Source organism: Rhamphochromis sp. 'chilingali' (assembly GCF_963969265.1).
Source record: "Rhamphochromis sp. 'chilingali' genome assembly, chromosome: 1".
NCBI lineage: Eukaryota > Metazoa > Chordata > Actinopteri > Cichliformes > Cichlidae > Rhamphochromis > Rhamphochromis sp. 'chilingali'.
Window position 1 is genome coordinate 46,722,890 of NC_137929.1, and position 15,041 is coordinate 46,737,930.

Consider the following 15,041-nt stretch of genomic DNA (forward strand, 5'->3'; position numbering starts at 1 on the left):
ATTTAAAAACACTTAATTGGTGGACTATTTACCTTTTGTATCCATGCTGGATGTGTGCTTTGAGATGTTTATGAGTCATTAAGTTCTTTGATCCATACTTTTTTCAGGTCCCGGTCTCATTCTGACTCCTCATGGTATGACCGTCCTTCCTCTTCACGATATCGATCACGCTCAAGGGGACGCGAGAGACGATCCTCGCCGAGAAGAAGAGATGAGAAACGTTCATCACCAAGGAGAAGCTGGGAGAGGCGATCGTCGACAGAGAGGTCATCTCCTATGCGAAAGTTGAGCAGCTCGAAGATCTTGGCAAAGAAACTGCTGGAAACATCAGGTTTGAAAATTGCTTCATGGTATTTTTTGGTATGTACTCATTAGGTTTTTCTAAGATCAAAGTTGCGCCCCCCCCCCCCCCCCCCCCCCCACACACACACACACACACAACATTAACTTTACTAATGCAAATTATAAATAAAGACCAGTACCACCAGAAAATGTCAGTATAGTTTTTTCTACGATTATAAAACTTTCAGAAGCAGTAGATGATTTTTGAGACTTGGGACCAACCAAAGTGCGAATCTCTTTTGTACCTGTGGTCTTTTAGCTCTCCAGTCCTTATCAAAACAGTCTGACCTGGAGACTGTCGTCAAAACTTTGGCTCCTGCCCTGCTGGCTGAGCTAGCCAAGATGAAGTCGTCCCCATCAACATCATCGTCCTCACGTTCTGCATCTCCAGAATCAGTTAAAGGGAGGCCTAGCACAGAGAAGACCAAGGTGACTTCACATGATGCCTTTTTTCATGAATGGACAGTTTTGGACAATTTATAATGTGGTCAGTGACAGTGACGTGATTGTTGATGCCACAAAACCAAGATTAAATCCTTCAACACAAATTTATACAAGCACAAACTTTGAGTCAAATTGTCATGATGAAATCTGCATTTGGTTTGTTCATATTTTTCTTCGCTGTGTTTCCGCAGGCTGCTAAATCTTCCCCTCCAACCATGGTGAGGCTACAAGGGATTGTCAGTAGTCTCTCTCACAGTGAAGTGATTTCTGCTGTGGAGAAATTTGGAAAAACCAAGTCAGTTGTTTTGTTTAGGTCAAGATTACAGGTATGTACACTGAAATTTGCTCACTGTTATAGATGGATGAGTTCATTGACCTGCTTGTGAATCTAGAGAAAATGTGTCTCCTGGTTTGCTTCTGCAATCTAAGATAGATATTTATGCACCGTAGCTACAATTCTCTATAAATGTACTGTCCATTCATTAGTTATAGTCATGCATTCATCATGCGGTTTAAAGTCAGTTGGTTATCCTTACTTTCCTTCTGTGGTCTTGCAGCCCTCACATTCATGGCTACTTTGGATTATACTGAGCTTTTATATAGACATCGCAATGTCAGAAAGTTTCTGCTCGAGTCTAATCCTATGAAAGCATACACAATGTATTTTGTTTTTATTTTGCTGCTTTGCATTATGCATTTTTTTAATCTATATATACACATTGCACTAAAAACATCCTTGGAATCACATTGGTTGCTTGCAAGTTGTCACCGTTGCTTGTAGTTTGCTTGGAAAACTCAAACTTGTCATCAAATACTTGTAAGCTACTGACAAGTGCTCATATATGATTTTTAGTGTGAATGTAGTAACGTAATAGTTTTGGTAGTAATCCAAATTAATGTGTGTGTGTGTTTGTGCACACCCAGGCAGTTGTGTGTTTCGAGAAACAGGAAGATGCTGAGAAACTGAAGAGCTTAAAGAACTTTGACATAAAAGAAGTAACTGTCAGTGTTGTTAATGAAAAGGTAACTTTGTTTTCCCTTGAGAAATACAAATATTAACATCACTGCTCTTCTGTGGCAAAATGATCAGTAATCTGATTAATCCAAAATTATCTTTGTTTACAGGAAATTGCATCCAAGAAAACCACAAAAACTAAACTGGAAACTACAGCAAAAGTCTCTGTTTCCAAAGCGAAAAACATCTCAGCTGAGCAAAAAGCTAAAACTGTAAAAACTGGTGATAAGGCTGAAGAAGCAGCTTCAAGCCTCGAAAAATCTAAGAGTAAATCTACGAAGAGTCCCGAAAAGCAGCATAACACCAGTGATTTGAAAGGAAAACGTAAACCCAAAGGGTCTCAAACCGGTGCTAAAAAAGCTGTGGTGGCACCTAAAAATACAGCCAATACTATGAAGGCTGTTGAACCAATTAAAGGTGCTGCAGTTGATGGTGAGCCAAAAGTCTTGACTTCCAAAGCAGAAACGGCCTCAACGACGCAGAAATCTAAAACAGCAGGAACTCTGAAAAAAGAAAAAGTGGATCATTCTAAATCAACAACGTCAGAGGATAAGCCTGATGTAGAGACAAAACACAAGAAACCTGAAACAAAGATTCATGAATCTGCGATGGGGCCTAAAGGTGAAGCACGAAAAGCATCAGCTTCTGAAAGGGAGGACCACACAGAAGTTGAAACTTCTACTGACGGCAAAGATAATCAGACGTTACCAACTATATCGAGTGAGAATCAACTACCAACTAGTGCAGCTGAGACCAAGCCAAATATATCGTCACCAAAACCCACTGATCCACCTCAGAAACCACAAACTGTCATCAAAAGTCCAGAAGATTCACTCAAAGCTTCAGAACAGACCGAGCAGAGCTCAGATTCTGCTCTACAAGAAGAAACACAACAGCAGACTGCAGGAAAATCACCTGAGATTTCTGTGGAGGCAAAGCAAAGAGTTGAAAGTGTAGAAACGGTTACAAAGGACAAAGGTAAGTGGACAGAAAACACCTTCAAGTGTGGAGTATCTTTGACAGCAGGATGTTGGACGGAATCAAAAGCTAAAGACTGTGCTTCATGACGAGAACAGTTTTCAGATTTTTATTTAAATCAGCTGGGTAATTTGCATCCTATCTAAACTACCACTATTTAACTTAACTACATTTCCTTTATTCTAAGTCTCTGTGACTGCAAAGAAGATCTCAAAGGATCAGCCGGTCGCTCCTACCCACCCAACATTTGGGGAACGGATACAAGAGCAACTGCGTCCAGAAAGAATCCGTAAGAAATCCCCAAAGATCTGTATGAAAGATTTCTCAATGTGAAGATATTTTCTATTTTATAATTATTTTCTGTTTTTCTTTTGCTCTGCACTTTACAGGTTGTCTCAAGACAGTCAGACTTCCCCATTCAAAGGTAACATTAAAAAAACACTTAAATTATACCTGTAAGAAAAACATGCTTTGTCAAAGTGGTTAAGTTTTGATCTGAAATAGTTCAATTTGTTTTAAAAGTTTATAGTTGGGTTATATCTCATTGTCAGGTGACACTCAAGTAGGTGTAAATGTAGAAAAATGTTAAAAATTCAGTAGGGATGTCGCAATAACAGAGATTTTGTAGTCAGTATAGACACTTAATAGAATTGCACGATTCTTGATTACCAATTTAGTATTGTAATAAAACAATTATCTCATGTACTAACACATACTAAAACTCCTTTATTAAAAAGCTAGTTTAAAATGTTCAAATTATATGCAAATTATATGCACAGTAAAAAGAAAGTTACCATCAGAAACATTTTGTAATAGGTATTTTATTCTGATGTACCTCATTGTGTTCATAGTTGTAGACAGTGCTCAAAGTGAGGCACAGTTTATAAGTTAATGTTTGCATTTTTCAGATTTCTGTCTGGAATTTCTTCAATTGCAATTGTAAACAGATTCTGAATTTCTTTTCTTTTGCACAGCTTGTTTCGCTTGATTACAAGGTGCTGTTAATAAGCAACCTGCCAGAGTATCACGATGGCTGTTACGCAGAGGAGGACATCGCCGGTCTGCTCACTCGACACAGATTTGAATATTACGACGATACGATCTACGTTATACCACAGGCGCGCATGGTAAGCACCAGGCCATGAATTTGCATTGGGCTGGATTATTACCTTCATTTTAATGGGATTCTAAATGTCTTTTCTAAGACGACCTAACTAACATTTAGTTAGTTAATACATATTTTGTGAGTGCCTGTCTTCATGATTATTCAGTTGAAATCAGTGTTTGGTGGTTTGTTTTTCCTTCAGGCTTTTGCCCTCATGCCGACAGCAGTGGCAGCTAAAAACATCGTGCTAGCATCAGAAAATCATGATTTTATTCTCAATGGGTCTAAACTTCGACTGCAGGTTGAGAAGGGCGACATTTTAATGACGCCGGTAAGCAATGTGTGTAGATAATGCACTTTACTGTTGTGACAGATGTTATTAAAATTATTCGAAAATAATCGGTTTCTGCTTCTTCTTTTTTTAAAGTGTGATTATAAATTTTTAAAAATATTTTCTTTTTGTAGAAAAAAAACATCTTTAAGCTGAAATAAATCAAACAGAATCCAAAGTGATGTAATGATTTTTAACTTTTTTTTTTTTTTTCTTTCAGCTTGAGTTTTATAAGTCTCTGATGAAACGGCTGTGCTATGTAAGTAACACACATATCTCAGGAACAAAGACTACGCTAGAATACCTTTAGATTTATTGGTCAGAGTTAGAGCTGGGCGATATGAGATTTTTTCATATCACGATATGTTTTTTTCATTTCAGGCGATAACGATATCTATCACAATATAAGCCAAATAACTATATTTGTAAGATTTAAATGTGCCGTTGCTCACAAGTAAAATGTGAAATAATCAGCAGCTTGTTTTTATTTAAATATTTATTTCCCATAATAAGTTCAACAGGGTAGATGTACTTAAGGAACATGAGACTTTTTCAGATAAATAAAGGCAAATATTGCAAACTACACAAAAGGCAGCCGCTAAAGCGTTTAAGTTTCAAAATAGAACAAATGAAACAGACTAAATTGTCAATTCCACTTAGAAACAAAATATTAATTCTAAAAATAAATCTTAGTTTGTTTTATAGAAGAACAGACAAAACTGACTAACTTTTGTCAATATCAAATAAACTGAGAACTAAAAGGAAATTCTCAATCTCTCCTTGTTGTATAGCTTAGCTTTTCAAACAGTTTTAACAGTTACTTTAGTCTGACAAAAGCCGAATGACGAATTAGCGCTTCCAGTCAGAGACTGAGGCTACGTCCACACGTACACGGGTATTTTTGAAAACGGAGATTTTCCGTTTTCGTTTTAAAAAATAATCCCGTCCACACATAAAGGCAGAAATGAAGGAAAACGCTGCTATGAACATGCCAAAGCAGCAGGTGGCGCTAGATTCCTAACCGTGCTGAAATGTTGGCCAATCAGAAGTCTAGAAGCCTCGGTGGGAAAAAGTAAACAAAGCTGGGGCATAGAAGCAGAACCGAGTCGTATGTGTGGACGGACAGTAACTGTGTGTATGTGTAAGCATTTAAACACTGCAGAGAGTAGAATTAACAGTAACAGTATTGTAGAAATTCATTTAACCGAAACAATAACGTGGCGCACAGTGTGACGCATGCACCAGTTCATTGTATTTCCAGACTTGCTTTCGGCACAATTTACAGTGCACGCTACTCTGTTTTTTGTCAGACTTGAAATAGCCGAAATACCTTCACACTACGGAACTTCTATGGCTCTTCCGTTCGACAATCTCTCCGGCATTGGAACCGTCATCTGTTTTCTCTTCGGTCACGCTCGGTTGATTTTTCTAGTCGGCACACTCATTTCCTCCATTACCCGCTGGCTGCTTCCCAAACAAACACACGTGCGGCTTGGCACTTGTGCTGTAGTAACAAGTCACACGACGTGACGCTGCGGCTGTGATTGGTTCGGCTCTGCGCTACTTAATTTGGATTGGCTGACCTTTTTTTTTTTTTTTTTTTTAAGAGGACAAGAGCGGCGAGGTCTATCGCGATAGCTTAATTTCTCTATCGAGTAAAAGTTATATCGCGATACATATCGTTATCGTTCTATCGCCCAGCTCTAGTCAGAGTATAAAGTCGTAACTGGAAGCACTCACATCCAAGTCAAAACACCTTGAAAAATGGGGACATACCCGTTTTTTCAGATATTCATACAGGGTTAGGAAAGGTTTGGAGAACTTTTTTTCCTGGAATAAAAATTTAAAACTGCATTTTGTATGTTTTTTTTTTTTAAACATTTGTTTAATGATTTGAAACGTGTGCAAAAAAACTACAAAATTGGGAAGGCGCCAAATGCGTTTTTCACAGCACTGTGTGTACATTGGTTTAAATATTTTTTCAACCAGTGTTATCAAAAACAGCACGAGCTGCAATTATAAATTTGAATAAAGAAGATAGCTGCCAGGGTGCATACCTGCTGTGTGAATATAAGTGCAAACTTATGACCTTGATCTTGGAACTGTAGTATGAAAATGTTTCGAATGTCATACTGTTTGTGGGTTTTTTGTTTTTTTCACGTTAACCCGGTTTTCTCGAAGCAGCAAGTGACTGACAATGGAGCACGAACAATCTACATCAGGAACATCTCACCAGGCGAGTCCCGGGATCTCAGAGAAGCTTTGAAAAAAATGGATTTTATAAGAAACTACCTGCCTCTTCTCAACAAGGTATAAACACTCATAAATGCCAACAAGTGCATGTGTTAGAAGTTTGTGAAAGGCCGAATGAGATATGTGCTTGTGTAAGTGTATTCTTAACCATACAGAAAAATTGACAGATTAACTGCTTACACACCAAACTAAATGACATGCACCAACCCTCATAAATCCATCCTTAAAAAGAGATAATGTGTCTGGATTTGGATGCTACTTATCTTGAGGAAAGCACAACCGCAAAACTATAGAGATAGTAAAGACAGATTGCTGTGAAGCACTAGTGTTCATCACATTAGAGCATTCGTGCAGGGGTCACGTTGAGCACGGCTCCAGTGCATCATTGAGCCAGGATTTCTGACTTTTGAATCCAGTGAACTCCACAATAAAGCTGTGCTTAGTTCACTCTTTCCACGTGTGCTTAGCACTTATTTTTAACATTTAGAAGATAAAATTAAAATGTTCAGAATAAATTTTCTTTCTTGTGTTTCAGGTGTTTATCGAATTTGAGTCTCTTCGTGATGCTGATCGCCTTGGTGTTTGGTACAGCCTTCTAAAACAGGCCACCGGCCACAAATTGTCAAGGCTGGAAATACCACACAGTGGATGTACCTCACTGCGTAAGTGTGTTTTAAATGGGATTTTAAACAAATATGATTTTTTTTTTTTTTTAAAGATAGGTAAAGTTAATGGAAGGTCATCTGGTAAGGCCTTTCTTTAGCTTTCTGTTTGTGAAACACTTTTGAATATATGTCTGTGAAGGTTCTCAGTCATCCAGGTCATCGTAGTCAAAGGAGCTTGCAAAGAAAGGCGTCTGGACTTCTTTAAGTTGCTTGAAGACGTTTCACCTCTCATCCGAGAAGAATATATTTTTCTCTTGAATATATTTGTCAGTTCTCCCCTGGACTGTGGATAAAGTGAAGAAAAACTCCTGCTTTATTGTTGTCCACAATAAATTATTGTGACACATTCCTTCAACTTTGATTCACTAACACTGTGATTCTCCTTCCCACAAATCCTTTGATGCTCATTTGCCTCGTTATCTCTCTGACCTCTTTTCTGGCCCCTCCAGAAATCTTTGCTCCATCAGCGGTCAATTCCCTTCTGCTTGTCTCTGCCCTAGACACATGAACCAGAGCCATTACTTAAACTCCACTTTTTCAGACTGGCATTTGATCTAACTCTCTAATCATTTTTTTTCTGATGCCTATGATACCTTGGGTATCTGTAAAGGTGCTTAAAGTTAAAATAAAAGTCAAAACATTGAAATTACTGGATCACTGTAAACATTAAAAACCTGTTGTGCTTTTTCCTTTTCTTCCCCCCACAAAAAATTAAACAAAACGTATTTTTGCTTGTGCAGCACCAAGATTGCCACACAAAGCTTTGCCAGACAGCGATGTCGCTGTTGACGGGGCAGCTGTCCCAACAGAAGATATGATCATCCCACAACGCAGCACTTCACCATATTGGATCACAATGACAACTAGTCCCTTTGTGTTCCCCACTGTCGCTCCTTGGTTCACAATCCCAGGTGAGAGAAACTAAAATTAACTTCCAGATATAAAGTGTTGACTGTTACTAACTGTGTGTGTTTTACACTTCTAGAGTATTTAACTGTCAGGGAACCTGATGACATTGAGGTGAGTGCATTTTATAAACCAAGGTTTCATGTGTTAAACAGGAATCCTTGAGTAAATACCAAGAGGCGTCCATTTTTCCAAATACCGACCTCAAAAGCCACATTTCTCTTTTTCTGCTAAACTTGGTTTCATTTTGTCTTCTCTATGTGGTCAGTTATAGTAATATATTTTTTAAAAAGTACTGCAAAGTTTCTCTTCACATAAACTTTGGTTCTTGAACCTTGTGTCTTGTAGAAAGCCCAATCTCAAGGTTCTACGTTCTCCACGATCATGTTGACCGGTTTGCCAGAAGGAAACTACAGACAGGAGGATGTCACCAAGCTGGTGTGGCGTTACTTCCCTGATCAGACTGTTCAGACTCTGTACTACAACATAATCGTTTTATCACTGCAGAGGAGGGTGAGGAGTAGACCCAGCAGGCTGATACAGAGAAATTTGCATTTGCAAATTTAATTCAATTTAATGATTAATATTGAATGTTTCCTCTGCGTCATTTTTTCCCCTTTCTTCCTCTCCAGGCCTTTGTGTTTTTTAACAGCTGGGATGCGTGCTGCGATTTCGCCAGAGATTACCTCAAAGATCCAGTTACAGTTGGAGAGTGGATGCTCAAAATCCACGTTGTTTTACAAGACGTGCATCCTGGTTCAAGTGAGGTATTAATATTGGAGCTGAAAAATCGGGGGCTGTTAAATCAGGGGCATGCTCCTGTTTCACTCAAACTATACAGATCCCAATCAAAAAAGATTTCTCCTCTAAGGAGTGAGCACAGCATCATCCTTCTCTGGGCTAATATTAATAGAATGAGACTCAGAATACTTTATTGATCCCTAGGGGGAATTACGTTGGTTACAGTACAAACGGTAACAAAGACAGATAATACAAGAAGTAAGAAATAGCACAATATATACATACATATAAGTCACTTATTGATAAATATCTGAATAAGAAATGAAAAAACTAAAAATATGCATGAATTTCATATCAAGTATTTATTATTATTTTGTCTGTATTTGTTCCTTCCTTTTTGCGACAGCAGCACAAAAGCTGCATGAACTTTATCCACTTTTCTGTTCATAGACGACAGCCCACGTCATTCCACCACCACTTTAAAGTTTCCACAGAGCTTCTTGTGAAGTCAGTCCTGTGTAAACGTTAAAGACCCAGACATAGGTTATGGAGTGTTTCACTGACTATTAAGCAATGCCCTCACTTATTTTGAAACTTCAGTTGCTGCTAACCTTCTAGCTTCAGCGTTTCCCATCTCAAGGTTCCTTGCGGGCTAGCTATTCAGGCCCTTTGTGAGATCTCTCTCCACAGCTACATGTTAAGAGGAATTGAGGTCTGACGACTGTTGCGGAAAGTCACTGAGACTCAAAAAGCATCAAATAGTTCCTGCAAAACTTTGGTTATATATTATGTCGTTACTGTCCTGAAGTATGAATCCTTTGCCACAAAGATGCAAACCAGGATCGAGTTACTTCTCACTTACAGTGGAGTCCAATCTTTATCTTATCAAATGGGGTCAATAGAACATTAAAAACACTCTAACCAGGAGGAGAGTTATTCAATAGTTATTTTACAAACAGAGGATAAGTAATTGATGTGAGCCGCTTTCATCTTCTACTCTTTTCACAGGAGAGCATGTACAGAAGCATGATGAAATGGAGCAGCACTGTAAGTCAGCAGTCACATAAATCTGTCTTGTAAAAGCAGCAGGCTCGGGTCTCCCTGATCTTAACACTGGTTGTTTTTCAGCATGTTCCACAGTCTGAGTCTCTGGAGGACCGGCTGCTGATTGTGGAGGTCTCCGAGGTGAATGTGGACCTTGTCATGATGATCATGGAAGTGGTGGCGTCCATTGCTGCTTTTGTCAGATTCTTGCCGCTTGCCAACAGGGTACGATTTCATAAACACCTGCAAATTTTTCATGTTTTACATCTGCAAGGCTTGTCATGGTGTCTGCTGCTCTTTTAATATTGAGAAACTTTTTAAATGAGTCTGAAGGAGACTATATTTTTTTAACACTAGTTCAGCAAGTTTTAATATTCAGACAGTCCCTGCGGCAGGCAATCTGAATTTTACATGCCTTTGCAAATACTGGTGAAGGACTGCCTGAAATGCACTAAGTTCTCAACCAAGTGATAATCTTATGACCTGTTCAGCCTTTCGTCCTGGCCCATCTAGCAGGGAAGATGCCTGCAGTTTGAGGCAGCACTAAGTTATTCTTTTAGTGTTTCTTGTTCCGTGGTTTTATTGTTCAATCAAAAACTAGCAAAAGTATAGAAATATGTTTGCACTTATTTTCCATTTGCAATTTTAAAACGCCAAGATTTTTTTTCTTTGCCTTGTACTATCGTAGAGGGCAGTAAAGAAACTCGCCAGGACCTCTGTCCTGTTACTTTCACAAATTGGGCCTGTAGCGCACCCTTTGAGTACCACTGTGTTGCTCGAATATCCTCAGGAAGAAAACAATTGTACTGTCACTGATGTAATATCTTTCTGTTTTCTCAGATATGCATTGAGATGGCTGAACCTGGTGGATTAACACAGGTGATGGAGAGCAATGTCACCAAGGACTATTTATCTTCTTGGTAAGTGTGTCCCACAATCAGAAGTGAGACAAAGAGGAAATTGATTTTAGATTGTGTGTTTTTTTTCTTTAAAGTGTCTTCATGCTTGTCTGACCTTGTGCTTTTTTCTCTCCTCTTCATAGGAGTAAAGTCGGACGTATTGAGTCGTGAGTATCTTTCATTTTCAGGTTTAGTGGCAGAGTCAAAACAGTCATGATGACTGCTACACTCCTCAAGGTTGTGCTATAGTAAACAGTTCCCAAAGATCCAGAAAGAGAAGAGTGTGATTTAGACATAAGCAACTCTAGATTAGAAATTTGAAATGGAATTTCTTATTTCACATTAACATTTTGTGACAACAAACTTCTTTTCATAGTAACCTACTGGCATCTTTGCTTTTAAATTCAGTTTGAAGAGTCTGAAACAGCGTCTGCAAGACTCGGGTGAGAACACACTTAACCTCGAACTGGAAACCGAGAAGGCCGCAGAATCGACCGCTGTCCTGCAGCCAAGTGAGGAAGGCCAGAAAGCAGCAGTGAAGGAAGAGGGGCCACCACAAACTTTGGTCACTACTCCTGATGCAAACGCCGCCCCCGCTGCTTCTAGCGCTGCTCCTTCAGCAACAAGCCCAGTCAAGTCTGAGGAAAAAGACTCAAAACTTCCTCACATCAACGAGGACGTTTTCATGGCCATTACAGCGGCGCTTCGTGAGCATAGACAGGGTCGAGAAAGTAGGGCACAGAGCAAGGACAGAGAGGTAACACTTTAAATTTCACTGTGTTGTCCCAAAATATCTTAAGACACTAAAAGCCTTATGTTGGAGATTACATGTGAGCATTGTATAGTAGTACACTGTTGATTGTTGCGGTAAAGCTGCAGGCTGTATGAATAACTAATGCTGATTATACAGTTTTTAGATTTGCATTATTTCTGGAACTGATAAATTAAAGCGAAGGTCATCATTACATATAGTCTTTTCTTTTTTTTTTGTAAGTTTGTGCATGTCCAGTCCTTAGCATCACCACTCACTAAACACATTTTAGGCCATATTTTAGCGCTTGCCAAAACCAGCACAGAATAACGCAAAATCAGTTCGGTTTAATCTTTTTTCTTATCTTATCTTCATTTCTAGAGCAAAAGCAGCAGCCCTAGTAGGGCACAGGATGAAGACACACCAAACAGAAAGGTAAACGTTCATCAGACCCACGAGGATTTAAAATAGTAATGAAGTATTAATGTTTGGTGTTTCTTTTTGTTTTGTTTTGTTTGGTTATTGTGGGGGGGGGGGTTGTTGGTTAACTCAAACACTTAATCACACTGACAAAATTCAATGCTGTTTTTTCAGTGTAGATTGTCTTTCACTGCCTATTCTTACATGGCCTCTTAACCATTATTGTTGTTAAATTAAAATGTGATGCTTTTCTAAGGTGTTATAGGTATGTAAATGCTACAAAATGGCCATTTCTGAGGGGCATAATTTGTTTACTGACATCCTGATCATATAGGAGGAGACATTTGGTATATTATAGTTTTCTACATACAAGGAACCATATACAATGTCAGTAAGGTTATATTTGTGATAGTTACACTCTGATTATAGGGTAAGCTGTTTCATGGCTCCACAGACTGTTTTTGGTTTTTCCATCTAGGTTCAAGTTGATAATTTAGAGAAGAAAGTTTCTTCAGAGAGCCGCCCTTTTGGTGAGCCGGATTTCAATGTAGACGACTTTGTCACTGTTGATGAAATTAACGATGACGCAGCAGACGCAGACCCCAATGGTGAAAGCTCCTCTTCAACTAAGCCAAAGTCCACAGAGAATGCGGAAAGTCAAAGTTCAGCTGCATCTCCTGCTTCCAAACGAACCTCAGCAGGGTCCTCCAAAGACTCCAGCAGCTCAGCCTCTCCCTCATCCAAGCCCACGGAATCTTCTGAGAAAAGCAGTTCAACCTCCTCACTACGAAAAAGTAAAGACTCATTTGACTCCACCAAACCCGAATCCTCGGTGAGTGTCAGTAAGCCTGTTTCCTTTTCTGGTGAGAAAACGCAGCCAAGCAAACCTCCAGACAAATTGCCGCATTCTTCGTCCTCGGGTTATAGGACCCGTTCAAAAATGGCATCAACCACTGCTGCAGAGCTAACAGAGGAGAGTGCAGCAACAAAGTCTGACCTCAAAGTGTCAGCAAAGGAAAATCAAACTAAAGTGGAAACATCATCAGAGACACAGCCACCTGCAGAGGGAGAGGGATTAGGGATGAAGAGCCAAACACAGACTCTGGAGACTGAATGTAAGGACGCACACAAAGAGTCAAAGAAAAGCAAAGGAGATGGGGAAAAAGACAATGTGGGGAAATATCCACAGGAGGAGGAGGATGATGGTGAAAGTTACCAGATCCTTGATTCGATCGATGAGCCAACAGATGAACAGATAGATGAAGACTCAAACCAAGAGACTAAAACAGAGTCATCAGGGCCTGAGCAAACCCAGAGTTTGCATGAGGGGGAAAGTCAGGTCTTGAACAGCATTGATGATAAAGGCTCAGAGGAGTCCAGTAAAACAGAAACGGATGCTCCTCTCTATGTGATAGACAACGTTAGTGAAGACCAAGCCAGTACAGTCCAAGAGGACAGTCATCTGGTCAAAGATGAAGTTGCCACAGCAAAGCAGCCGTCTGAGGAAAAGATTCAAGAACCAGATGCAGCTGATAAAAAAGAAGGGTTGGATCCAAGCATGAACCAAACTCCAAGGTCCAGTGGAGATGGAAAAGAAATGAATGAGGAGATGCTCTCAGAAAAATCAAGCAAAGCTTCCAAAGCATTTTGCCAAACTCCAAATAATGAAGAACAAGTAAACAAAGGCAGTTCAGCAGATGTTACTAAACAGAAAGCCTCTGAGAAGTTAGATTCAGTCAATGATTACACCAGAGGAGAAGATGACGAGAAGAAACTTAATACTTCGAAAGCAGTCACTGAAGGAACTGAAGAAGAGGAAGAAGCTTACCAGGTAATTGATTCTGTGGAAGAAGAGCCACCGACCACAGAGACCGAGGCAGAGGCTGAGAACAAGGAGGAAAAAACCAAGAAAGACGTTGAAGTGGCTAAACGAGCTGAAAGACCAACAAGGAGGGGTAGACCGAGAACAAGAACATCTAAAAGAGAGGAGAAAGAGACACAGGAGGAGATGATCTTTGAGGTAGTGGATTCTGTTGAAGATGAATTTGTTCAAGATGTCTCCACCACAGAGAGGCCTGGTAGAAGGAGGTCGGCCAGAGGAAACAAAGAAGATAAAAAGACGCCAACTTCCACAGTTGCATGTATAAAAACCGTCAGGGAAGAGGAATCTACGTCTGAGATCCTAGACTCAGTGGAGGGTAAGGCTGCCATGAACGAACCAACCATCACAACAAGGTCAACCAGAGGAAGAAGAGAAACTAAAGAAGACGTCTCAAAAAAAGACAAGACACCAACGAGAAGGAGGCCGACACCTGCCAGAGATTCTCAGGAACCAAACAAGGAGGAACCTCAGCAAGTGAAAGAGAGCACACCAACAAAGAAGAGCGAGGGGAATGCCACCTTTACAATAGTAGACCCAGTGCAGGATGAAGTTATTAAGGATGAACGGGCCATAACTCCGGAAAAAAGAAAAAGGGGAAGACCAAAGAAGGATACTAAAGTAACTAAAAAACAAGCTGCCATGAAGAATGCTGCATCTAGTAAAGTGGCTGATGAGGAGGAGGCCATTTATCAGATTGTTGACTCAGTTGAGGATGAGACGGCTGACAATGAGCCTTTGAAAGACCAGAATACAGAAGAGCCAACAGTGCCTAAAGACGATAAAGACTCAGCATCACCAAAAAATGCAGATGATGAGGAGGTGGTCGATAAAGAGGAGTGTTTGGATCACACTGCTGAGGTTAGTGATGCTCTATCTACTGAAGACAAGTCTGGTACAGCAACGAAGGAAGAGAAGCCAAAAACAGATACTAAAGAGGCCACTGGGTCCCAAAGTGAGGCTGCTGCACCAGAAGAAAAAACAAATCTGGAGGAAGACACCCTGGAGCTGGTCACTCTGGATGAGGTGGGAGCAGATGATGCTGGGGAGGAAAGAGCAGTGGAGGGTCAGGACTGGAGCAGGGAGATCACCAAGGGAGAACCTGCAGAGCTCATCACTCTGGATGAGATTGTTGAAGAAGAAGAAGAGGAGGAGGGGGAAAAGGCAGAGGAAAGCACAGTGGAGCCCCGCCCACCAACACAGGAGAGCCAATCGGTGGAGGCCGCAGACATAGAGGTAATGTTGAGATTTATTTGAGCATCTTTGTT

At 40.1% G+C, this 15,041-nt stretch overlaps 1 protein-coding gene across 3 annotated transcripts in view; it reads left to right on the top strand.

The window, feature by feature from the left end:
• The window catches only part of LOC308394981 (uncharacterized protein), a 36,183-nt gene that overhangs the window by 11,785 nt on the left and 9,357 nt on the right, over positions 1 to 15,041 (top strand). For 2 of the 3 annotated variants that reach the window (XM_080879625.1, XM_080879627.1), the window contains 23 exons: positions 108 to 331; positions 602 to 771; positions 978 to 1,112; positions 1,711 to 1,809; positions 1,912 to 2,779; positions 2,967 to 3,068; positions 3,169 to 3,203; positions 3,754 to 3,906; positions 4,087 to 4,215; positions 4,436 to 4,474; positions 6,397 to 6,525; positions 7,004 to 7,130; positions 7,874 to 8,044; positions 8,119 to 8,153; positions 8,388 to 8,552; positions 8,672 to 8,806; positions 9,789 to 9,827; positions 9,909 to 10,049; positions 10,665 to 10,744; positions 10,867 to 10,890; positions 11,132 to 11,480; positions 11,856 to 11,909; positions 12,373 to 15,009. In XM_080879625.1, coding sequence (XP_080735751.1) covers positions 108 to 331; positions 602 to 771; positions 978 to 1,112; positions 1,711 to 1,809; positions 1,912 to 2,779; positions 2,967 to 3,068; positions 3,169 to 3,203; positions 3,754 to 3,906; positions 4,087 to 4,215; positions 4,436 to 4,474; positions 6,397 to 6,525; positions 7,004 to 7,130; positions 7,874 to 8,044; positions 8,119 to 8,153; positions 8,388 to 8,552; positions 8,672 to 8,806; positions 9,789 to 9,827; positions 9,909 to 10,049; positions 10,665 to 10,744; positions 10,867 to 10,890; positions 11,132 to 11,480; positions 11,856 to 11,909; positions 12,373 to 15,009 — 6,040 coding nt within the window. The remainder of the gene's footprint in view (positions 1 to 107; positions 332 to 601; positions 772 to 977; positions 1,113 to 1,710; positions 1,810 to 1,911; positions 2,780 to 2,966; positions 3,069 to 3,168; positions 3,204 to 3,753; positions 3,907 to 4,086; positions 4,216 to 4,435; positions 4,475 to 6,396; positions 6,526 to 7,003; positions 7,131 to 7,873; positions 8,045 to 8,118; positions 8,154 to 8,387; positions 8,553 to 8,671; positions 8,807 to 9,788; positions 9,828 to 9,908; positions 10,050 to 10,664; positions 10,745 to 10,866; positions 10,891 to 11,131; positions 11,481 to 11,855; positions 11,910 to 12,372; positions 15,010 to 15,041) is intronic. The other variant, XM_080879626.1, reaches the window with a different exon arrangement.